General features: G+C 43.3%; 1 protein-coding gene across 4 annotated transcripts; it reads left to right on the forward strand.

The window, feature by feature from the left end:
• The first annotated feature begins 4 nt into the window (after positions 1-4).
• Positions 5-25,406, forward strand: LOC110070411 (E3 ubiquitin-protein ligase TRIM39). 4 transcript variants are annotated; one of them, XM_020778082.3, is made up of 8 exons: positions 5-1,929; positions 4,911-5,462; positions 10,531-10,626; positions 12,749-12,979; positions 13,705-13,727; positions 16,230-16,348; positions 21,141-21,173; positions 23,284-25,406. In XM_020778082.3, the coding sequence occupies exons 2-8, from the start codon at positions 4,941-4,943 to the stop codon at positions 23,793-23,795; spliced, it is 1,536 nt and encodes a 511-aa protein (XP_020633741.3). In that variant the 5' UTR covers positions 5-1,929; positions 4,911-4,940; the 3' UTR covers positions 23,796-25,406. The 4 variants fall into 4 exon arrangements, with proteins under 4 accessions (XP_020633741.3, XP_020633742.3, XP_078244700.1 ...); XM_020778083.3 differs by having other exon boundaries at positions 23,287-25,406; XM_078388574.1 differs by lacking the exon at positions 5-1,929 and adding an exon at positions 1,983-3,732 and having other exon boundaries at positions 23,287-25,406.
• The last annotated feature ends 738 nt before the right edge of the window (positions 25,407-26,144 follow it).

The raw sequence follows: 26,144 nt of genomic DNA on the forward strand, positions 1-26,144 counted from the left end.
TGGCTCCAACCAGTGCGTTTCCTCCTACTCTGTGTCTGGCCCTGCGGACAGAAGTATTAGAAGTGTAAATATGCACGTCGTTTTAAGTGTGCTCTTGGTTCGAATCCGCCCTGGTTAAGAACAGTCCAGTTATACCAAAAATGCATACCAAATTCTGCTTCAGCATTAATTTCTGAGATGGACTCTGGTGTTGGCAGCTTCATTTTTTCACTAGAAAACAGAGACTCTTTTCGCTCCCTGCTTGGTGGAGTACTGAAGATCTGAGCCATCCCTGCAAAATATTTAGTATTTTGCTAATGCTCACTGTATATACTGTACTTTTATATGCAGTTCAGAAAATGTAGCACAACACAGTCCAGTTTAGATGTGTTCCCAAAAGAAAGACAGGGAAAAAAATCCAAACCAAAATACTATAGGGCTTAAAAAAATCTAGCAGTTTTATTTACGTTTTGGTGGGCTAACATCCACTTCCTCTGATCCATTTCTTTCCTTTGTATTTATTTATTTGGTTTATCGCCCATCTGGCTACCAAGGACAGCCGGGGTAGTTTACAACAAAATAAAAACAGTAACTGACAACATTAAATTATAATAAAACCAGAATAATATAAAAAAGATTCAAGCATGTACTAATAAATCTTATAATTTAGATTATAAGGAAAGCTGCCGCCTCTCTGGATAAGTATTAGTGGGTATTATGTCAACCTTCTCCTAAGCAGGCTTGCAGTCCATGGGTTGTGTGAACCTGCGTGAGATCACTCTGGCCTCTCTCCCATGTTTGAAAAGGAGTATGATTTTGAAAAGGAGTATTGCTTTTGAATTGTGGTGCTGGAGGGGACTCTTCTATCAGAACACAATTCCCCGAAACTTTCAGCTGGTAGCTCTTGCTTATGAAAGATTTCAGGGGCCAGCTGGGAGGGGGTGAAGAGGAAAGCCCATGCTTCACACAAACAAAAACCAAACTTTCTCCTCCACTTCTGAAGTTGCCCCCCCCCCCGGCCTGGTGATCCAAAGAGAAGCATGACAGCTCCCTGAGACTCCAGCCATGGCCCCTCGATAGGGGAGGCTCCACAAGAGGGTTGTTATGAGGGGCTCTTGCCAGATGGGACTTGTTATAAGCTTTGAGGGTTTTTCTCTGGTGACATACAGATTACTGTTATGCCAAACAGTGCCTCCTGGCTGAAAAGGCACCCTGAAGCTTTTTGAGGGGAAAAGGTGCAGCTGCTTATCCAGCAGCTGGATGTCCTGTTATTTTCTCCTCAGATTGCCTTCTTGTTGATCATTCCTGCCTGTTGTTGAGGAACATTTCCTCTCTATGGAAAGCTAGGGAGAGGAACAGGGTTCAGCCTTCTTGAGAACAGGTGATCACCGTGGTCAAACTTACTCTAAGGCAGAGCAAGGCAGCGGGCTCAAACAGCAGAATTTGCCCAACAAATTATAAAAAATTTATTTTCAGCCTCGATTCTGGGATCTTTTTTAGTTGAAGGTCAGGGGAGAAAAATCCTTAAAATAATGGGCAACATTGTACTGTATTAGCCAGGCCGAAGAGAGATTTTGGGAGAAATCCTCTTTTAAAAACCAGTTCCTTTATGTCTACAAGCCTTTGCCCACTCATTGGACAGTAAATGACTTTTGAGACCAGAATGTGTTACTCAAAAGATCACAGATGGATGTATGGTCCTCTCTGTTCCTCCACCCCCTTGCATCTTTTTCATAGGCTGATGATTCAGTACTGAGTCTCTCTCACTGGAACAGAAACAGGGAAAGTGAAACTAGTTAACTTCCTGGGGAAGCTTGCATCATGAGCATTTAGCTGGAAAGGGTGGTTCTGTCACGAAGCCTGCAGTACTCCAAGGCAGAATCTGAATGAGAGCGAAAGAGTTCTGGAAGTATACTGGAATCCAAATTGACATGAGAAGATCCAGAAACGGTAAGCCTGAATGGTTATTGGATATATGGAGATACTGAGATTAAAAGAAACCCAAAAAGTGGAGAAAGGAGGGGGAAGTGGAGAGTACCGGTTGAGACTAAAAGCGAAGCAGCTGGCCTTTGTTCCCTTAATTACAAAAGGGGGAGGGAGATGATTTCTCAAAATAAATCTATAGAGAAATAGTATGCGTGCTGTCTCTACAGCACTGGCCAAGAAAGATTTCAAAGTGGGGCAATTCTTTTATCTTGTTTACCTTCTCCCCACCTCCACCTCCATCTTCCCTTGTATGATAATGCCGGACTAAGCCGGGGAAGAAAGGGGAGAGGATTCAAGGCTAGATAGAACAGACAGACATCTCTGTGAATTGTTGGTGGAAAAGAGAGAAAGATTACTGATAGCCGAGAACTTGTGAACGATTTTACCCGGACCGTGGGAAGCGGAAGAACATCTAAAGCAATAACCTTGGAGGCTGGTGGAAAATTACCAGAGGGAAGGAGGAGGGAAGAAGCCACTGGAAGGAAAGATATGTAAACACTGGACATAGAAAAAGACAAACAGTGACATCTACTGGACTTTTTAAAGGGAATGCAGACGAAAGAAGAAAGCAGATGAAGAAGAGGGAAAGAAAGTCGGCTATGAATTTGCTTTCTGTCCTTTTCTTGGTGGGATATTGGGATGAGAGTAACCCCAGGGATACTCTCCAGGGTGTACCATCCAACTCCCATGTCAAGACAGCAGAAGAAGAGGCAGAGATCATTGAAAGCGGGTTAAAACAACTGGAAATCAGTACAGAAGCACTGGGGGGAGCACTAATTTGGCAGGAAAGGGGGAGGATAGCAAAGAGGGAGAGAAGGAGGGGGTGGACAGTCTGAAAGAGGAAGAGAGAGAGGTGTGTTGGGCTGACGAGGAGATTACAGAGAAAAGAGAAGACTTAGTAAATTTGAGACACGAAGATCCCTGGACAGGGAGAATAGGTAGAGTTTTGAGTACCCAGATAATATGCAAAGAAAGAATGGAAAAGACGAACCTATAGAAAACCACCATATTGGGGCCAGACAGAGGAAAGGAAAAGGAAGAAAGAATATAAAGCTTGGGTAAGGAGGGAAGAACAAATCAAAGAACAGAGGAGATGTATGGCGCCAACTGGGAGATCCCGTGAGCTCAGTCCTTTCAGACCCCCACTGAGACAGAACAGGGGGAAGAAAGTCTAGGCACAGCAGGTAGGCTGGGTGTACCATCCACAACTGTAGCCCTGACAGACAATATATACCAGACACCTCAAGCACTGGACACCTAGAGTTAAGAGTTCAACTCCTCTTTTGTTGCAAGGAGAGTTACCTGGTTTGATGGAACTTAAGAAGTATAATTTGTATGATTAAGAGCTGGATGCTGCACAATCAACTAACTACTGTACGTTGGAAGAGGCAGTCACGTTGTTGGAAGCCTACACCTGAGCAGAGGAGAGAGAGAATCATTTCGTAAACCAGATGAGGGACAAAGCAAAATATCAAGAAAAGGTGGTGTTGCCAGCACCAGTCATGGTTAGGCCGAAGACAAGGACCTCGATGATTGGGGGGACTCCAAGATCAGCACTGATTACACCAACGAGCTCAAGATTCATCAGACCCTACATCACTGTTGGGCTAGACTCAGAATTGCAATGCCCAGGATCCTCACCGATCACAAGAAAGGAAGGAAAGAAAATTTGCTATGGCTGTGGGCAAGAGGGACACATCAAGAGGGAATGCCCAGTAGAGGACTTTGCGTGGGCCTCAGCCCTCATAGCTGCAAGCAAGGTGGATGGTAAGGAACACCCTGGCTGGGAGGTGATGGCGCAGATAGAAGGGCAGACAGTAAAAGCCCTTGTAGATACGGGGTGTAGTCGAACATTGATTAGAGACTATCCAGGCCTGAGGTGTGAAGGGCAAATGATGATACGGTGAATCCAGAGAGATGTAAAACCATGCCCATGGATAGAAACATAAGTGACTGTAAAAGGACAAAAACAAAGGCTATGAATAGGAGTGGTACCAAATTTAGTCCATGAAATGTTGTTAGGAAGGGGTAATGACACCCCAGGAAGAAAAAGTTGATAAGGTGTTGTGATTATTGCTCCACGTCACTACTGTCACTCATAGTCTGTATCTAATTTGCATAAGCCTGTGGGAGGATTGGAAGGGCGGAGTCAACGAATATATAAAGGTTTGGCAGATAGATAAGATCAGAGATAAAGATAAGATATAGATAAGATCAGAGACAAAGATGAGATAAGATCAGAGAGATAGAGTCTGGAATGAGAGATAGATAAGAATTGAGAGTCAGAGAGTTAGAGAAGAGAAAGAAGGAACATAATAATAGGGATAAGCTGGTTAAAATAAATAGAGTAGGGGTGATTGGTTGTGTACAATGGCAAGATATATGATATGTTAATGATTGGTTGTGTACAATGAATATCTGAAGAACATCGGTGATTATGATTAAATGTAATACACTTCAATAAATAAGTTCTTTTGGCAGTTATCAGACAAGTGTTTGTCTAAAGTCTTTTATATTGTGGATAAAGGAAATCCATTGGTGGCAGTGAGGGAAAAGAGAAGACTTAACCTTTTGTGGGGGAACAATATAAGTGCATCACAAGGGTGAAAGTCACAATTGGTGGTCAGCTGGTAAGAGGACATAGTATGAGCTCTTTGGTGAATCAAGCAAGGGCCACGTGGTAAATGCCACAGGTGTCTCTCTGGTCACGTCCTCACACCAAAAAGGAGCTGCAGAGGTTCTTTGGATTGGCAGGGTATTACAAGCAATTCATCACTGGATTTTCAGAAATCGCAGCACCATTAACTGACTTGACCAGATAGAAATGTAGCAACCAAGTACGTTGGGGTGATTGCGAGGAAAGAGCCCTTTCTAACTTAAAGGATAAGTTATGTTCATACCCTGTACGTTACGCACCTGATTTTGAATTGCCCTTCCTCCTGCAGGCGGATGCGTCAGACAGAGGGCTAGGAGCAATGTTGGCCCAAGAAATTGATGGAGAGGAACATCCAATATTGTACCTAAGCAGGAAACTTACTCCCAGATTACAGAGACGAAGCAGCAGACGACAAAAAACTTCCTGGGAAGATATGGCCGCTGCTCGGGTCAGTTCCTTGCAGAACCTCAGCGAGGCAGCCCTTTGCTCCATCTGCCTGGAGTATTTCAAGGATCCCGTGATCATTATAGAGTGTGGCCACAATTTCTGCCGAGCCTGCCTGACCCAGTGCTGGGAGGGGACGGAGGGCAGAAAGGTTTCCTGCCCTCAATGCAGAGAAAAAGTCCAAAGGAATTTCATCCCCAATCGGCTGCTGGCAAACTTGGCGGAGAAACTCAGTCACCTGGAAACTCAGACAGAAGGTGTCTGTGAAGAACATCAGGAGCCCTTGAAACTCTTCTGCAAGGATGACAAAACCCTCATGTGCCTTGTTTGTGACAGATCCAAAGAGCACCGAGACCATGAGGTGGTTCCTGTCAAGGAAGCTGCCCAGGAGTACCAGGTAGGAAATCCCTGTGGGTTTATGTGGTGAGAGGATATAGAGTTTGATATTATTTTGTTTTATTATTTATTTAATATAGACCTATACTGTGCCATCTAGTGGCAAACCACTACTCTGGGCGGTTTCCAACAATGAAAATAAACATACACATTAAAAAAACACCTATTCCCCAGCCAGCCCACAAAATATAATATACAGTACAAATATGTAAAGAAGGTAACACTCTTTTTTTTCCCCCTTTTTTATATATTTATTTAGGAACAGGGATAAAGGGTACAAAAAGAAAGAAGGGATAGAGAAGGGAAAATGGTTTTGGGGGATAGGAGAGCATAAAGTATAACATCATCCAATCAATTCATATTACTAATATATATCAACTTTTTGCTTTTTCACAGTTTGATTACCCTCCTGCTTTTATCTTATCATTTAATTTTAATTTTATTCTGTTATTCCAACATTGTCTGGTAGCTGCTGCCATTTATACAATACATCCCATCGTTCATTTTCTTTTTGAATTGAACAGTCTTTCAGCCCACCTGACAGAATATCCATTTTTTTCACTTCCCATATTTTCACCATAAGATTGTCTGGTTTCAGTATCTCTGCCTCCTTAAGATTTTTGTCATAATGCTTTTTAATTTTGGAAGCTGCATGGGTCACTGGATAACTCTCTACTGCATTCATATTACCTGGTGTCATATCTAATACAGACGATTCTAAAGTTTGTACAACTTCATTTGAGTTTTGTTTGACATCTACTGTCCCCTCTTTCGTCCCTTTCATCAAATCTTCTATTTTGCTAAGACCTGCATTCACTTGCTGGAACCCTGATAATATTAGCCTTTGTATATTAATCTGCCATTCCTTTTCTATTTCTTGCACCACTATTCCAGAACTTTGGGGTTGAACAGACCAAGTCTCCATTTGTTCTTTTGAATTTTTGGGGTCCATCTCAGGCTTTGGGGTTTGTATAAATACCACAATAATCACCCCCTAGAAATCCTTCCACAGTTTCCACAATTTTATCAACAATTCAAACCCCTCATCATAAACCTCCCCCCAATCTTTGTCCAAATATTATAGTATAAAAATCAACTTTTAGCCCAGCAAATACAATATCAATTAGAACCGTGACGCAGTTATTTCTTCTTCTCCTGAGTTCAGCAAGCTTCTATTATTAGACTCACATGCGGTCTGCAGTCCGACAAACTTAACAACAGTCACAGAGTCTCAAACTGTCCAGTAGATTGTCCTTGGAGCTCGTCTTGTGATCTTCATTAACCCCTTAATGCTCCTTAGTCCAGTCGGCCACGTCAGCTCCTTCTCCCGAAAACCACCAAGTTCTATTATTTATAGTTCCCAAAGTCCAGAGAAGGCAAAGAGTAACGTATCCCAGCCACACTGCATCCACCGAAGTCTCTTAAATCCAGTCAGACGGTGTTGCTGTCTGGGATTCTTTTCCAGAGACATAAGATTTATTTTTCCATCTCAGATTCTCGGCTTTAGAATCAGCCTGGCGTTTTAACAGTTCACTTGGAGAAGCTTAGTTTCGCTTTTGAGTCAGACTGATAAGATAAACCCGCCGCTGCGTTTATTCTTTCAGCCAAATATTTTCATTCTTATTTCAGCTTAATGAGGCTGTTTCATAAATCAGAGGCTTCGGCTTACTTACTTGTTATATATTATTAGTTTATATTGATTGCTCTCCTCTCCCCCGGTAAAGGGTTCCTCGCGGCTCAGTGCCAAAAAATGGCGCCCGCTCCAGTCCGTGCACGGTGATTTCTTCAGAAGAAAAAAGTCCGGGTCTGCCTCCCTTTCTTCTCCTTCTGCTGCTCACCATCTGCTTCAGAGAGACTTCTTCTAGACTCTCCTTTGATCCCCATTTCAAAAGGGGGATCCCGGGCCGGAGGGTTCCAGTTTTTTCCAGAGAGCTCCTCTCTGGAGTTGCTGGCAGCACCGCAACAAAGCCCCGCCTCTCAAGAAGGTAACACTCTTAAGAACCCAAGATGGTGGCAACAGACAGAATGCAAACTACACGATATAATAAGCAGAAATAACATGAAATCATAAAGAGATTATGAAGGGACAATTTTAGGGAGATCCGAGGAGCTTTGGAATATGGAGGGGGAGTGTGCGCATGTATGTGAAGAGATTAAAATATTTAATGTGCTTGCGATCAAGTTCCTAAGACAACCAAACCTTTCCTTGGAACAAAGCCAGTGGTGGGATTCAGCCGGTTTGCACTGGTTCTACAGAACCGATACCTAATATGCTATCAGGCCTGGAGAACCGTTTGCTAGCCTGCTGAATCCCACCACTGGCCCCTCCCCCTCCCTCTGTGTCGCAGCTCCAGCCCTTGCAATGGGGAATCACTTCCAGCCAGAGCCGGGCTGGTTGCTCTCCCGTGGAGCCACGGCCAGGCAGCCATAAATCACGCTTGCCGGGGAGGGAAAGGCAAGGCAGGGAGGCGCCCTCCTTCTCCGGGCCTCGCGCACACATACATCCACACGCCCGCACACACAGGCAGACTCTGCGCCCATCCTTTCATCCACTGGCCCTCCTTCCTGTCTCCCCTCTGCCCTGCTCGCCTTCCCCGAAGGAGGAGGCATCATCCGCCTCTGGCCGCAGCCCTGGCTGTCCCTCTGGCCGCCTTCCCGATGACTGCTCCCCCCCCCCCCCGCTGGAAGAGCTGGGGAGGGAAAAGCAGAAACACCCCCTCCCTGCCTCATTCGCCTTCGTTCACCCTCTCGCACCCCTCGCCTCGCTTTGCCTTGCCTTGCCTAGCCTCCCATCCACCCAAATCTACGGGAGGCGCAGATGTGGCACTGTGGTGGCGGGGGCTCCCGTTGGTGCCAGTAGGGGTGGCCCAGATAGACAGGTCAGTCGCCCCTTGCAGATCCCTCGTGCCTCTGAGATTCCCTCTGGCCTTGGTTCCTTAACTGCATGCCAGGCAAAGCAACTCGTGGCGCAGTGGTTAAAACGCTGTACTGCAGCTAAAACTGTGCTCACGACCTGGGGTTCAAATCCCAGGTAGCCGGCTCAAGGTTGACTCAGCCTTCCATCCTTCCGAGGTCGGTAAAATGAGTACCCAGCTTGCTGGGGGGGCAATGTGTAGCCTGTATAATTAAAATTGTAAACCGCCCGGAGAGTGCTTGTAGCGCTATGGGGCGGTATATAAGTCCAAAAATAAATAAAAAATAAACTCTGCACAACAATCTCATGAGAACATTCCGTTGCTTTTAAACTCATCTTACACAGAACCTAACAGACTGCATGTTTGTATGACTACAAGTCCTAGTTTCCTCCTATTTCTTCACAAGGAGAATGAGAAAGGAGAAGAAGATGCAGCTATACTAGTTACAGTCTTAAAGGATAAGAAACAATGGGAAGAATCATTTGATTAGGCTTCTCAAGGTGCCAGGCAGGTTTCAGGTTATGCGCATAGGAAGAAAGAGGCACAACATGGCTGATTTCCTAGCTGTGAGCATGCAAAACTGAGAGTTATTCAAATCACTCCTGAGACTTAAATAAAACACACAACTTACTAGTTAGTACCAAAGAGATTTTTGAATCTATTGGACTACAAATACCATAATTTTCCATTGTGGTTGTTCTACCTTACAAATTCATAGGTTCGGCTAGACCTACCTCTTCCCAAACTTCTTGCTCCAGATGAAAACTCCCAACTAGCACTAGGGAGGAACAGGAAGCGTGGGTGGCCTACCTAAACCAATCAAAGTCAAACTGGGTATAGTCTGATATATTCCAGTTTTGTTGTTGTTTAGTCGTTAAGTCATGTCTGACTCTTTGTGACCCCATGGACCACAACACGCCAGGCCCTCCTGTCTTCCACTGCCTCCCGGAGATTGGTCAATTTCATGTTGGTCGCTTTAATGACACTGTCCAACCATCTCATCCTCTGTTGTCCCCTTATCCTCTTGCCTTCACAATTTCCTAACATCAGGGTCTTTTCCAGGGAGTCTTCTCTTCTCATGAGATGGCCAAAGTACTGGAGCCTCAGCTTCAGGATCTGTCCTTCCAGTGAGCACTTAGGGTTGATTTCCTTCAGAATGGATAGGTTTGTTCTCCTTGCAGTCCAGGGGACTCTCAAGAGTCTCCTCCAGCACCACAATTCAAAAGCATCCATTCTTTGGCGGTCAGCCTTCTTTATGGTCCAGCTCTCACTTCCATACATCACTACTGGAAAAACCATAGCTTTGACTATGCGGACCTTTGTTGGCAAGGTGATGTATCTGCTTTTTAAGATGCTGTCTGGGTTTGTCATCACTTTCCTACCAAAAAACAGGTGTCTTTTAATTTCATTGCTGCTGTCACCATCTGCAGTGATCATGGAGCCCAAGAAAGTAAAATCTGTCACTGCTTCCATATCTTCCCCTTCTATTTGACAGGAGGTGATGGGGCCAGTGGCCATGATTTGGTTTTTTTGATGTTGAGCTTCAGACCATTTTTTGTGCTCTCCTCTTTCACCCTCATTACAAGGTTCCTTAATTCCTCCTCACTTTCTGCCATCAGAGTGGTATCTGCATATCTAAGGTTGTTAGGCAATTCTTTATACATAATCTAGTTGTCTATACTTCTTTTACTGTTCTTATTGCAGTATTTAATGGGTGAATTATTAAACTACCTTTTGGTTTATCTTTTGGTATAGTTACAATGGTCATTAGGACATAGAACCTGTTGTTAATTTATCTGAATCCACCACTGAACAAAGCAGAGGTTATGACAGTGTGTTTGTGGATCATAGGAGATGCCTGTAGCCCAAGACAAGGATTTCAACAAGGCCAATAGAGCAATTTATCTCTCAGCTGCAATGGGATAAAGAAGACAAATGAGATTTGCTCTTCACCTCTGTGGGCAGTGAGCAGGCACAGCCAGGAAGAGGCAGGCTAGTCGTGGGGGTCGTGTGTGTGTGTGTGTGTGTGTGTGTGTGTGTGTGTGTGTGTGTGTGTGTGTGTGAGAGAGAGAGAGAGAGAGAGAGAGAGAGAGAGAGAGAGAGAGAGAGAGAGAGAGAGACTGAACCAAGCCCGAATTTTCCTTTTCTCTGCAGGATCTGATCACCAGTCGCTTGGAGCATCTGGAGGATGAGAGGGGGGAAGTCACAAAATGTAAAGAAGAAACCGAAGAGGAAAGTCAAGCCTTGCTTGTGAGTATAAGGGTTACTACGGGGGGGGGGGGGGAGAGAGAGAATTCTTAAATCTCTGTGTGGAAAATGTGATGTAAAAGCAAGAAGAGACGAAGGCTGCAATGATCCTAAACCTCTGGAAATTGGAATGGCTGGGTATGTCATTGAGAAAGTGACCCAAAGACATTCAAAGGGTGGGTCCTTTCAGATCAAGGTGAGCACCTTCTACAGCAGGGGTGGGCAATTAATTTCTATAGGGGCACATGAAAAATCTGAACTGTGTTTGGGGGCCGAAACAACTTTACTTAAAAATAAAATGAAACAGTGATGTTATGACCCCATCACCTCCTGGCAAATAGAAGGGGAAGATATGGAGGCAGTGACAGAGTTTACTTTCTTGGGCTGAATGTTCACTGCAGATGGTGACAGCAGCCACGAAATTAAAATATGCCTGCTTCTTGAGAGGAAAGCAATGACAAACCTAGACAGCATCTTAAAAAGCAGAGGCATCACCTTGCCGACAAAGGTCTGCATAGTCAAAGCTATGGTTTTTCCAGTAGCAATGTATGGAAGTGAAAGCTGGACCATAAAGAAGGCTGACCACCGAAGAATTGATGCTTTTGAATTGTGGTGCTGGAGGAGGCTCTTGAGAGTCCCCTGGACTCCAAAAGGAGAACAAACCTATCCGTTCTAAAGGAAATCAGCCCTGAGTTCTCACTGGAAGGACAAATCCTGAACCTGCGGCTTCAATACTTTGGCCATCCCATGAGAAGAGAAGACTCCCTGGAAAAGACCCTGATGCTGGGAAAGTGTGAAGGCAAGAGGAGAAGGGGACGACAGAGGGCGAGATGGTTGGATAGTGTCACCGAAGCGACCAACATGAATTTGACCAAACTCTGGGAGGCAGTGGAAGACAGGAGGGCCTGGTGTACTCTGGTCCATGGGGCCACGAAGAGTCGGACACGACTTAACAACTAAACAACTAAACTGATAGTGATTGTTTTAGCCATTTGTAGAGGCATAAATTTTAATGGATTTATAATCTTGTTTTTTTTTCCTGTAGTTTACTTACTTACTTATTTTGATTTTTATACCACCCATCTGGCTACCAAGGCCATTCTGGGCAGTTTACAAATTCCACAACATTATAAACAACAATAGAAAAAATATCAAATGTCCACTTAAAACAAAAATAGGAAAACAAGTAAAATAATTAAAGTTATAAAAGTTTATGGTGGACTCTGTTTTTTTACAGCTCTTGTGGGTTATTGTTGTGACTTGCTTTGGACACTCCTTACAAGAAAGGGGAAAAGGGGATTATATGTTAACCATATTAAAGTTTATGATGCTGCCTAGGCAGTTTGTGGAAGGGGGGCCACCCTCAAACCTAGTGCCTTGCCCCCAGAGACCATGGTGTGAAGGCAGGAGGAGAAGGGAATGACAGAGGACGAGATGGTTGGACAGTATCATCGAAGTTACCAACATGAATTTAACACAACTCCGGGAGGCAGTGGAAGACAGGAGGGCCTGCCGTGCTCTGGTCCATGGGGTCATGAAGAGTTGGACATGACTTAACGACTAAACAACAACAAGAGGCCATATACTGCCCACAGGCTGACGTTTGACCACCTCATTTTAGATCATAAAATCATTAGAACTGGAAGGGATCCTGGGGATCATCGAGTCAAACCCCAAAGCCAACAAAGGAAATTTGCCGCAGAAGCATCACTGAATGATAAACTTCTGTTTAAAAACCTCTGACAAAGGAGGGTACACCCCCTCTGAGGGGTGATTTTATATGTTTCCATATAAAATTTGCAAGTTTAAAATTCTTATGTAGTGGCGTGGGCAGTTGTACCACCAGATTATTTCGGCCTACAAATGCCAACAGCCTCATCCTGTATGTTCAGTAGTGAGGGATTATGGATTTTATTTTTATTTTATTTTATTGAATTTCTACCCTTTCCAACTTATGGAAGTTGCAGCACAGAAATAGCCAGAGGTCTGCAGGTACCAACCCCATCACTAGCGTTTGGATACTGTTGAAAGAATCTGACTGTGAATTCATGATGCACAGATGCTGTGAACACTTAACTATCTCCTCTAACCTTCTCTTTCTTCTCTTTCTGCCTGCTTCCTGCAGCAACAAACAAAAGCAGAGAGGGAAGAGATGAATGCAGTCTTGAGAAATTTACAACAGTTTTTGGGAAAACACGAGAAGCTTCTCGGGGCCCAGTTGGAAGAGGTGGAAAAGGAGATTGCGAGGAAAAGGGGCAAACACCTGGCCAAACTCTCCGAGAAGCTCTCCTCTCTTGAAGATCTTATCCAGGAGATGGAGGAGAAGGGCCAGCAGCCCCCCAATGAACTCCTGCAGGTGAGACTGGCAGAAACACAGCAGGCTGCTCTTTTAGGGGGGGGGAACTAGATCCAAAACTGCTGTGTGCCTCAACCTCCAAAGGAATGAAAGGGCTTAGTTTGAGGGACTGGGACCCCCCACTTGAGGACATCCAGGAGCATCAAGATGAGCAGGATGGTGTACAGTATTGACCTTAGTGCAGATAAGAAATTTCTGTGCAATATTGACAAAAACATCATCTTGCAGTTTCTTCATCTCTGAATGCTTTGTGTCCGGCTTGAGTGCTGTTCCTGCCTGCCATCTTTCCAGAAACATTTGGTTGGCCACTTTGGGGAACAGCCCACTGGACTAGAGGATGGTTGTTGTTTTTTAAAGGAAGCCTTTTTTCCATAGTTTGTGGGCTGGAGCCATTGCTGCCAATGCCATCCCCCTTATTATAAAAGGTTTTGGCACTGTCTGATTTTTTTTTCCTGTAAGAGCCCAACTATACACTGAACACAGATTAAGACAGAGGGAAGGAAAAAGCCCCCTCTAGCTCCCTGAAGTCTCGCAACAGACCTCCCTTGCCCTTCAGCTCCTTTTCCCTTGTCAGGGATCAAGGCCAAGGTCTCTCTGAACCTCCCTGTGGGAATTTATTTCTTCTCCTGAGTGCCTGAATGGGGGTGGGCTTAGGGTAGAATAAGGAGGACCAGGCATGGGGAATATCACTGAGCTCCTTTTTCTTCTTCTCTTCCTCCTTCTAGGACGTTAGAAGCCTCTCGGAGAAGTAAGTGCATCCCACTCATTGCCATTAGCATCACATCATATTGGAAAGGGTCTGCCTATAAGAGATCATGACTCTCTGCTCTCCAGGGGAGAGAGAAAAAAGAAGGATATGACATGAGCACCCTGTTCGTACCACCCAGAGCCTGTGTCTGAGCACGGCCTTCCCTCTTCTTCAGAGCACAAAGCTGAAGGCGACTCTTCTGCTCTCTTTCTTCTTCCAATCCATTCTGTTATTGATTAGGCAACCTTCAGTCTCGAGAGACTATGGTAACGTTCTCTGTATGGAGGACTTGGAACAGTGTCTAGTGTGGCTGAGAAGGTCAATTTGAGAGTGACAATCCCTTCCACACTGAAGACAAATACAATCTGTCCCCTGTCCAGCTTTCCCATGATTTTGCTGCTTTCGGGACTGCCTCTCGGTCTCGGCCTGCTGGACAAGGATGTCTTCAAATTGGGAGAGGCCGTGATGCACCACCTGCCTCCAGGATGAACGCTCAGATGTCAAGGTTTCCCATGTGTTGAGGTCCATTCCTAAGGCCTTCAGATCCTGCTTGCAGATGTCCTTGTATTGCAGTCGTGGTCTCCCTCTGGGGTGATTTCCCTGCACTAATTCTCCATACAGGAGATCTTTTGGAGATCTTCTGTTATCACAGTTTAAAAAAAAACATAACAGTGGGATGTGATGAGGCTGCTTAGCAATATATTAGCACATTATTGTTTTTAATACATTCACTAAACACTAAAGGTCTGAAATAAACCAACAAATAAACAAATGTTCCTGGTAGAAATGGAGAACACTGATCTGTAGTGTCACCCAAAGTTGGAAGTGACTTGACAGAACATAACAAAACAACAGAGATCTCACAAAATAAGTTGTTTAGGCATAGTAATCCATGCAGTGATAATAAAACAAAAACTATTAATAAAAAGTTCATGGCAGCACAGAGAGCTTAGAGCAGGCATAAGCATCATGTGGTGGCAGAATGCATAATAAAATGTAACTCTTATTTAAAAAGGTCCAAACCCTTCTGTACAAGATGAAAACCCTTGGGAGCAGGAGTTCTAGGTGTGTCATGTTCACAGCCATGTTTCATAACCTTCCATTTCTGTGTAACAAATATGTCCTCTCCAGGGCCAAAGTAGAGGTTATGAGGAAGTTTGCTTTCTCCTGCAACACAAGTACTCTTTCCCCACCCCAGACATCTCTAGGAACCTCTAGAAAAAGAAACTGGGAGGGGTGCTCTGAGTGCAGAACAAGAATTCATGCCTACAAAGGGAGCAGAGATGAAGGAATAGGGGTCAAAGAAGCATGGAGCATCCTGGTGTTACATGACTGATAACCATTCAGTGGTTGAAATCCTCTTTGCTTAGCTGTACCTGTGGAAGGCTGATGATGTCATCAGCAGAGGACGATTTCTGGTAATTGAAAACTTCCTCCTTGTGTTCCTCAGCTTGCCCAGTTCTTGAGTAATCCATCCCTTTCATCACACAGAAGCTATGGGATCTGTAGGTCGAGAGGAGGAAGTCTTTAATTACCAAACACCTCCTGCTGCTGGTAACGTTATTTGGCAGGAACAGTTTTTGAGCCATTAAAGAATTGCTCCTCCTGTTCCACTGCTCCTACGGTATAGTTTTCCTGCTGTAGGAAAAGGAATCGAAAAAGCCACAGGAGAGAAAGCCATCCCCTGTTGACACTGTCACTACTCAGTCTTTCTAACAGAATTTGACCTCCTGTGTTTTAGTCCGGTACTTTAAGCACAACACCAAGCTGGCTCTCAATTCATGGAGTTCCTGTTATTTCGAACCTCTGGCCTCTGCCTTTGGTTATGAGCCACAATGAGGACTCTTTGTCTTTTGGAGGTATGATCTGAGGACAGTTGGGGAACAAATTCTTTCCCCGACTTCTCGGCTGTACCTGAGCCTCTCCCCATTTCCAGCTGTTTTTTTTTTTAAAAAGTAAATGGAAAGTGCCTAGATGAAGACGTCTGGTTCTGATTTTCTTCATTTCTTAGTCTGACAGTGCCTGACCGTGAAAACTACAGAAATAAGCTACTCTATTTTAAACCTAAGAGGCCTTGGGATGGCCTTAGGGGCTGCAAAAAGGCCCCTAAGGGATACCTAAGGCCTGAGGACCCCATGAGGCCTATGCCTGCCCTAGGTTTTCTGCAGTTTCCTTTATCCGCTCAATCCAGTGGTTTTCAAACTTTTCCAATTCCTGCCTCCATTGAGTGGCGGCAGCAGCGGCAGAGTAGGAGGAGCCGTGAGGGGTAAGGAGCAGAGCAGGCATTGGAGTTGGAGAAGCAGCAGCAACTCTGGTTTAGCAAAGAAACAGAGGAGACGCCGCCGTGCTGCTAGCTGGGTTTGGTGGTGCCCTGCGGGGGGATTGCCATGGCGCACACTTTAGGAACCCCTACGCTCAGTCCCTTTGCGTTCCATCGCTAAGAAATCCTGGCTTGGAATGAGTGGGTGGTAAAGTAACCCTTTTTCTCTCTCTCCCCATCAGCTGTGAGCAGGAGGAGACATTTCGTGATCTTGTGGCTTTCCCTCTTGAGCTGAAGTCAAAGATCTGGGGTGTCTTTGACAGAAATGGCTTTCTAGCTGACCTGGAGAAGCACTTCCGAGGTAAGACAGAGACCATGGTGATGGCTGGTCTTAAAGGGAACAAGACAAAGTGTGTTTTTTAATTCATTATCACCACAAACTACAGCCAAGCCAGCAAACTTTCTTAGTAGGGCAACCCTTTTTTCCCTCCATGGACCTGGCCCGGAGTTATTCTCAGGTACTGTGGGTTGTGGTGGTGGGAGTTATGTTGATATCCATGAAAAAGACAACTGACACAGTGGGTGGATGCAAGAGAGGTGGTTCCTCCAGCATGTATCAGTTTGCATCCTTTGAATCAGTTTTTTCTCTTCTTAAGCTCGTGATGTTAACCACCAATGTAGACTGATTCTTTTCAACTTTAAATATTATCTTTCATTGTTGTAACCCACCTTAGGTCCTTTTCAAGGAGAAAGACAGGGTAAAAATATTTTAATCAAATAAACAAGTTTGAGAAATTCTTTCAGGAGGTTTTTAGAATCTTCTTCAGTTTTCAACACTTCGGATAATTTAGTATTGTACACATCTATGTTGACAAATTCATTGCTCACTTTCGGGAATGGATTATATAGCAGCTGCTCAGTAGATATCATTTAGGGTCTTCAACGCTTATCTCCATTCTGAGAACTATCAATGCATTATTTTCCTATCTTTTCTTTAAAATATTAAGATACCACAGAATGGCCCATCTTTTGAATTTTTTTTATTTTAGTTTTTCCAGTGCTTTGTGGCTTCCAAACAAACCCCTTTTATCAGACTTCCTCCATAGCTAGCAAATGGGTACAGAGGAATTCATTCACGAAAGTTAAAGAAACAAGTCAACTTCTTAAAAAATCAGGAGTCACTATAAAGAGTAAACTACAAGGAGACACTGACATTTTGGAGCAGTGGTTCCCAAACTTTGGTCCCAAAATGTTTACGGACTACAACTCCAAGAAATCCTGGGCAGAACAGCTGTGTTGGCTGTAAAGGCTTCTAGGAGTTTAGTCTAAGAACATCTGGTTATCAAAGGATGGAAACCACTGTTTTAGAGCAAATGCACACAAAACATGAAGGGTCTAAAACAGTTCACTTAAAAAGAAATACAGTGAACTCAAAATGGTTCAATGTAGCAGAATAGCAAAGGATATTCAGTATCCTGATCAAGAACATTATGGATATGTTAACAAAATTCCTATACTTCTGGTGAACTCCATTAAAAAGAAAGGGATGAAAAGGATAGTTAAATTTATAAAGGATCCAAAAAGCTGCAAGATGTTCAATCTTCATAAAAAGAATAAAATCTAAGAGTCTTTTTAAAAACAATCTGCTCTTCAGATTCCCCTAAACACAGAGTTCTTTTAATCAGTTGATTTCACTTAATGAATTACGTGAGTCTTAATACTCTATGACTCATCACTTTTTAGGAAGGCTTTATAAGGCATTTGAAAATCAACTGCCACCCTTACTTTTGTGGCTGTATAAATCCATCACTAAACGACTCCAAGTCTCAGCCTATGGCTAGAGTAATTAATTTGTCATATACCATCAAATCACATCTGAGCTAAGGCAACCCCACAAATGAAAGATGGTAAAGATGCTTTCTCACTAACAGCCCTGGTCAGCCGTTGAAAAATCAAGGCTGTGACATCCTTTATGGAATCCATCCTTCTATCTATTATATTTGGGAATGCAGTAGTTCGGATAATCTCAGGCTTGGTCTTTAGTGATACATCCTTACATTTGATGTTCCAAGTCTCAGTCTCCTGATTTCTTGGCAATTGAGGTCTAGGAAATCTTTTAACTATTTCTATTTCTTCACAGTGTTTAAATCTATACTGTTCTTCTTTAGTAATGATTTCGGCATTCAACTTAAATCCTGCTTTTGCACTTTCTTCTTTAACCTTCCCCAGTAGTTTTTTCGAGTGATTGCTGGTTTCTGCCAGTAATATGGTGTCATTTGCATATCTTAAATTATTCATGTTTCTTCCACAGATTTTCACTTCTTTCATATGAATCTAGTCCAGTTTTTCATATGCTATGTTCTACACTGAACAGACAGAGAGATAAAATACACCCTTGTGTGACACCTGTCGTTACGGAAAACCATTCTGTTTCTCCATATTCTGTTCTAACAGGAGCTTCTTGTCCACTATAGAGGTTACATATCAGGACAACCAAGTGCTGAGGCATAGCTATTTCTTTTAAAACAGTCCACAGCTTCTAATCCACGCAAGCAAAGACTTTGCTGTAGTCTGTAAAGCATAGACATAAACTTTTCTGAAATTCTTTGGTACATTCCAGTAGCATCTGTATATGTGTAATATGATACTTAGGACTTCTTCCTTTTGAGAGTCCAGCTTCATCCTTTTAAAGCTCTGGTAAAACCATCACCAAAGTGAGAAGTGAGTCTAGTATCCCAATTATACAATGTTATCATATTAGCATCATATAATATTAAAATGGGTAAAAATTACTTGGAAGCCACCATTAATAATGACTTCTGCCTTCCTGGGTATGCTAATGGGATAATCCCATGTCACTGTAGAGCATGTTTGGCTCCTGGATCTTCTGGGTAGCTACATGTAACAGATCAGAAAGGACAATAGCTAGAACAGTTGTAGGTTTTTCGGGCTGTTTAGCTGTGTTCAGAAGGTTTTTCTTCCTAATGTTTCACCAGTCTCTGTGGCTGGCATCTTCTGAGGACAGGAGCTAGAACTCTGTCTGTGTTCAGGTATAGTGTATGGGATTGTTGAGTATTTATAGCTGTGGGATCAGGGCTACAAATGATCCCACAGTTACAAGTACTCAACAATCCCACACACTATACCACAACAGAGTTCTAACTCCTGTCCTCTGAAGTTGCTGGCCACAGAGACTGGCAAAACATTAGGAAGAAATACCTCCAGAACATGGCCAAATAATCTGAAAAACCTACAACAACCATCAACCCAGCTGTGAAAGCCTTCAAGAATACAATAGCTGGCATGTGTGTGGCTCAAATCCTGATCTGAATGTGACCAAAGATGGGGAAGAGTACCTCTGTGTGCCTACTGGGAAGCAGTCTTAGCCATGAGTGAAAACCATTCCCTCCTACTGTTGTTTCTTCTTGTCACTGCACAGTAGAGTGCATTGAGCAAATAGCATCTGTGACCACCTCTGCCCAGTGAATCACCATTAAACTGCCCTTATTTTCAAAATGCTTGCCTTTAGCCCAAAATATAGGAGCCAAAGCGGTCTTAAACTTGAAACACAAAAATATCTTCATTGGAAGATAACAACTGACATCCCTCTCTCTCATAGAAAGTAATTTTTCCTCTAGTTATAGTCTACTCGTAAACATGTCTTCCCTCCTCTCGATGCAAGTTGTTGTCGTTTATTCGTTAAGTCATGTCTGACTCTTCGTGACCCTATGGATCAGAGCACGCCAGGCCCTCCTGTCTTCCACTGCCTCCCGGAGTTGTGTCAAATTCATGTTGGTAGCTTCGATGACACTGTCCAACCGTCTCGTCCTCTGTCGTCCCCTTCTCCTTTTGCCTTCACAATTTCCCAACATCAGGGGCTTTTCCAGGGAGTCTTCTCTTCTCATGAGATGGCCAAAGTATTGGAGCCTCAGCTTCAGGACCTGTCCTTCCAGTGAGCACTCCGGGTTGATTTCCTTCAGAATGGATAGGTTTGATCTCCATGCAGTCCAGGGGACTCTCCAAGAACCTCCTCCAGCACCACAATTCAAAAGCATCAATTCTTCGGCAGTCAGCCTTCTCTATGGTCCTGCTTTCACTTCCATCCAGCTCTCACTCCCTTTTTCCTTCTCTCCCTCTTCTTGTTCTTCTGTTATACCTTCCAGGCTCTTCTTGATTGGCTCACCACTTGCTTGCTTTCAGCCAATCAGCTTATTTCTGTTGTTATCAGTGAGGGTTCCGTCACATCATCTTTCTGAAAAATTAGGATGCTAAAGCATTGGAGGCTTGCTGTGGTATCCTCAGGTACCTTGAGAATAGTGTTATTGAGATCTATAGGGAATTAGTACAGCCTGAGAATCTTGACAAGGAGATTGAAGGAATTCCCTCAACAATTTAACTTCTTGCCTCCCTTTTCTCACACAGCATATGATGATGGAGATTGGCTGGGAGGCTCCTGAGAACAGTTAACCCTTGTGTTGGGTAGGCCATCAGGAAGAGAGTTTTACCTCCAGAGGACCAGCTGAGTGTCAGTTAACTCCTCTGTGGGCAAATCAAATGGGTGGTAGATGTGGATTTGGAGGATAATACCAATGCTTAACATCTCCCTCAGGAAAATTGGTGGGAGGCTTTATTCTAGCTCAAATTGTTACACATATATAGATTCAAGTCCTTCCCTGAGGAAGACTCAGGGTTGAATGAAAGAAAAGTACTGCCTCATCAAAACTCTGATATTCATTCACGGTATTAACCAGTATATATATATTGTTTCTATTTAATCCTTGATTAGAAATGTGTGCGGTGTTACTGCGTTTCCCCGAAAATAAGATAGGGTCTTATATCACTTTTTGCTCCAAAAAACACATTAGGGCTTATTTTCAGGAGATGCTTAACTTTTTTCATATACAACAATCTACATTTACTCAAATAAAGCCATGTCATCTTCTTCTGGTTGCTGCACAATGGTGGAGGGCAGGGTGTCACTTAACTGGGGCTTATTTGGGGGGGGGTAGGGCTTATATTATGAGCATCCTGGAAAATCATACTAGGGCTTATTTTCAGGTTAGGTCTTATTTTCACAGAAACAGGGTATAAACTGATATTTCTGTGTACAGCAGGCTCTGCTGCTTAATCTTTATATCTTTTTGCCTTCACAGATATTAGCTTATCTGGACCCCAACTTCATAAAGGTAAATTTCTGCTGCCTCACCTTATGAAGGGAAGGGATGGTTGCATCTTGTTTTGAGGTTCTTTGCATGAACAAGAGGCTGAATCCAACCACTAGTCCCATCTGGGGCAGGCAGTCCTATCAACTTGAATCAACTTGACTGGTGAATGGCAAGTCAACACTTACATATCTCCCATGGATTCAGTTGGTCTATTCTAGTTGGGTCTAGGACTTGGATCCAGGCCCTTGTTCGTACGGTGGACTCTTGACTTACAGACGGCTTGACTTACAGACTTTTTGAGTTACAGACTTCTCTGGCTGCAAAATTTAGATTTGACTTGCAGACTGAGATTTGACTTACAGACCAGAAAAAAACCAAAATGGAACAAAAAAGGGCTTTTACGGGATTAATCGGTTTTCAATGCACTGTAGCTCAATGGAGACTTGACCTACAGACTTTTTGACCTGCAGCCACTGTTCCAATACGGATTAATTCTGTAAGTCAAGGGTCCATTGTACTGCCTGGACTGTATTTTCCCTGCCTTCCATGAACCTTTCTTGACCTAAGAAAAAAAAGAAACAAAATATCCCCCTCTAGTGGTTGAAGAAGGAATAGCAGCTTCCCATTAATTTCTATGGACGGAAAAGAGCAGATACGGATCAAATGGTTTTCAATGCATTCCTATGGGAAATGCAGATTTGACTTGAGAACTTTTTGACTTGAGAACCGCCTTCCAATACGGATTAAGTTCTCAAGTCAAGACCCCACTGTACAAATAGACTGAACATAGGAGACTCCTTTGTTATAAGCTTCTCCAGAAAAGAATTGCCCTTTGCTAGCCAACAGTCAAGATCAAATCAGCCACTGGGAGAGTTTCTAGTCCTTATGACTGGGTATTTCAGCCTAGCTCCAGGAAAGAACAACTAGAAGCACATTGGATTTATTTCCCAAGGCTGGATAATATTTTTTTAAAGCTCCAATGCCCCTTAAAATAGGCAGTCATGTTTAAACATACAGGCATTTACCAGGGTAAGTGTTTATGATAAAATTCCTTCTAAAACAACACGGCAAAGTGTCCACATATAAAACAGAGTTTTGCACCAGGAACGCATACCTTTTTGTTAAAAAGGAAAAAAAAAAACCTAAACCAATGAGTAAGAAAAAAGTGATAGTTTTCAGAAAGGGCAAAATCATTCATGTTTTATTGATACTTAGTTACTACTTAGGAGGAACAGGAACATGCATGTTAGGCCTTCTCCCCACCCACCCCTTTCACAGTGTGAAGGTCTCCAGAAGGGCCTATGAGCAAATGCAGCTTCACTTACAGGACTTTTATGATCAGTGTAACTTTATCAAAGCTCCTGATTTCACCAACACGGTAAGCACATGAAGTCCTTCACAATGAACACCTTCATTCCTTCATGCACAACCCCTCCTCCCTCAGCAGGGCCAGAAATGTCTTGGCAGGTCGAGGGTTCTGATACTTGCACTTCTGTCAATAAATGTTATCAAATCTCCGTTAATTTATTATGGTGCTGTGTGAAAATTGCCTTGTCCGGCATATGCGGATTGCAGAGGGGAACAGCTGGGAGAGGATGGCGTACATTTGTATTAGAAGATGGCCAAGGAAATAAACCATAGATGTTAAACTGTTACTCAAGAACAGGCTACTAAAATACAAAACCTCAAAGACCAATTAATATCCCATTTTGTTGCCTATACAACTGAGGTCATTTACACATCAAATATCATGCTGGACAATAATACTTCCTTCTTAGAGCCTTTGACATGGGAGTCCCACTGGCTTATAGAAAGCCCCTCGCCCCCCCCCCCATCACAGCTCACCCATAGCAGGCCACACAAGAGGGATGGGAAAATGGAGGGCAGTTCTATCCATGCATTGACTCTGGCAGGATCTAAAGGCAGCCCAGGCAAAAATCAATCTTTTACCTTCAATGAAGCCACAGGTTTTCTTTTTCCTTGTTTGTTTTTATTACACAGGATGTTTTTTCTTATACTTGTTGAAAGAGAATTAAAAGGGCTACTTATACAAAACTGCTGCGGTGTGTGAATGATACAGTCACACCACAGTGGTTCTCCCACTTCATCCTCTTCTGCTTCTTGTCTCCAGCAGCAAATGTTACTCTGGATCCAGAAACAGCATTCTTCTGCCTCAACGTGTCTGGAGATTGCAAACATGTGAACTATCGAAAGTACCGATATTTGACCGACAACCCTGAGAGGTTCGATGACTGTTATTACGTGCTAGGACGTGAGGGATTCACCGCAGGGAGACACTACTGGGAAGTCACTATGGAAGGTGAGGGAACTTGGGCTGTGGGGGTGGCCAGGAAATCCGTACGGAGGAAAGGCGATGTGGAATGTAGAACTGAGGAAGGGATCTGGGCTTTTGAGAAACGTGGTAATGGCTACAGAGCCTCCAACCTTCCTAAAAAATCTTTTCTTCCCTTGAGTGGGAAGCTGAGGAGGATCCGGGTGTCCCTGAACTATGACGAGGGACGGGTATCCTTTCATGATCTGGATAAAGGATCCCATCTCTACACCTTCTCTGGAGCCTCTTTCTCTGGGGAGACCCTTCTCCCCTTCTTTGAAGTAGACGACTCCCTCACAATCTCATCTTAGGGCGGGCAAGCCAAGCTCACATGGAAACCAACCATGACATGGTTGAGCGGGTTGCCTTGCCCTTTTAAAAATCCCGCCCCCCCCAATAGACTTCTGGCCACAATCCTCCTCTAGAAAACTAAGCTAAACCAAGATGGGGGGCTGCTCTCTCCCCCCTCCCACTTTCCTACAGTCCTTTCCTCCTTTTGCCAATTTTTAAAGAGACGGTAGCCCTTTACTTGCGTGTCAGAAATCTCCTTTCTCCATGCTGCATCCATGGCTCTTGTTCTTAGTTTCAGGTTTATATATTCGTAGAAGCATAGAATAGTGAAGTTGGAAGGGGCCTATAAGGTCATAATGTCCAACCTCCTTCTCGATGTAGGGATCCAAATCAGAGGCTATCTAGAGGTAGTTGTCTAAGTTTCTTTAGAATGGTTCCAGTGTTAGCACACTCATCACCTCTTGAGGTCATTGTTTCCACTGGCTTACAGCTCTAACGGTTAGGAAGTTTCTCCTGACATTCAAGCGAAATCTGGCTTGCTTTCTCACAATGGCAGAAAATGTGAGTGCTCGCTGTTAAGATAAACTCTTCCCAAAACAGGAAAAAAAAACCTCTCTTTCTCTTAAGAGTCCCTATCCCAAACATGAGGAAACCATTATGACTTCCTGGAGGATGTACATTTTAGGTCAAATATCTGTGCTCAATAAAGGTGATTAGTGTATTTCCCTCACACATAAAGACATACTGTGTGTTGTACCATTAATGTCTGCTGATGTGGGTCTTATATGGGTTTGCCTTGACTCAGAACAACAGAATGCTATTCCAGGGATAGAAACATTCCTTCCGATATACAAATATTTGCTCAACTTGTGTGTAATTAGCATTTATGCATATGCAGGTCCTAATTTTTATACACAGTCCAGCTTCCTTGTATAATAAATTTCCGTGAATATGCTCGTTGTGGAATAAAACTCATAAACCAGAGGTTTATTCTTGTTGAAAATGGACGAAATGTAGAGTTCTCAAGTTAGACAATCTGATGCTTGAACAGTTCCCAAGAGCCCTACAGATGTTTATAGATCTCTGGGGAAAAAATCAGAAGCCTATGTTCATCGCAGCTACCATTTGTTCCATTTAAGGTTAATTCCAGAATGAAATCAGGCAATCCTTTCCAATCATATAAAAACTGATTTTGGTATCAAGGTATCAGTCTTTTCATTGTTGTAGTACCATGTTTCCTCGAAAATAAGAGTCTTATATTAATTTTTGTTCCAAAGCTCGCATTATGGCTTATCTTAAGGGGATGTTTTGTTTTTTTTTCATTTACAACAATCTACATTTATTCAAATACAGTTGTGTCATCTTCTGGTTGTTGCATGATGAGTCCCTGGTGGAGGGCGGGGTTTCATTTAACTGGGGCTTATTTTTGGGGTAGGGCTTATATTACGAGCATCCTGAAAAATTATACTAGGGCTTATTTTCAGGTTATGTCTTATTTTCAGGAAAACAGGGTAACTATGGACAATATCAGCTTGTCTAATTCTGCAAAGTTTATCTACATTACTTCTCCTTTGTATGTGCACAAAATACTGTACTTTCCAGCTGTTGAAAATAAATCTGCTTTAACTCTTGCTTGACTGATTCTTCTGTTCACACTGATAAACATTTTCTCCCATGAGAAGGGTCCAGACAGGTCTTTGGGTCACCCTAATTTGTCTCCCTTTTGATTAATGACACTCCCCTTCCTGCCCCACATTTTCTCACTCCCATCATCAAGCAGGCCATGGCAATTTTCCTTTTTTGTGAAATAAAGTAAGTAACATCGTGAAACAACAATGCAACTACCTAACTACTCTTCTTTTCAGGTTCTTTGTATGTGCAAGAGGCGAAATCTAGTTTCTAGTCCCATCTAGAGTAGACCTATTGAATCAATTGGTAAAAGGCCAATTAACACTTTTATAAATCTCATTCGTGTATTCATTTATTTGTTCATTTGCTTGTTCCTTCCTTCGCTCGCTCTATTTATAGGCCATGTTTCTCCTAATAAGAGGACTCAAGGTGGCTTCTAATATTTAAAAAGTAAAATTACAAACAAATAAGTTATACAGTGGTGCCCCACATAGCAAGGTTAATCCTTTCCGGATTAACCTTCGCTATGGGGAAACATCGCTAAACGGAACGGGGAAACCCATACCAAATGGGCACAAATCTCACCATTCAGTGATGTTCCTCCATAGCGGCAGCCATTTTCACGCCCTCGGTAAGGGTAGTCCGGCGGCCATTTTGGAACCGCCGAACAGCTGATCCTCCGACGTCGCAATGCGAAGGTCGGTAAGCGAAGTTTTGCTCATTGCGACCGTTGGTATGCC

This window comes from Pogona vitticeps, chromosome 2 (genome assembly GCF_051106095.1).
Source record: "Pogona vitticeps strain Pit_001003342236 chromosome 2, PviZW2.1, whole genome shotgun sequence".
NCBI lineage: Eukaryota > Metazoa > Chordata > Lepidosauria > Squamata > Agamidae > Pogona > Pogona vitticeps.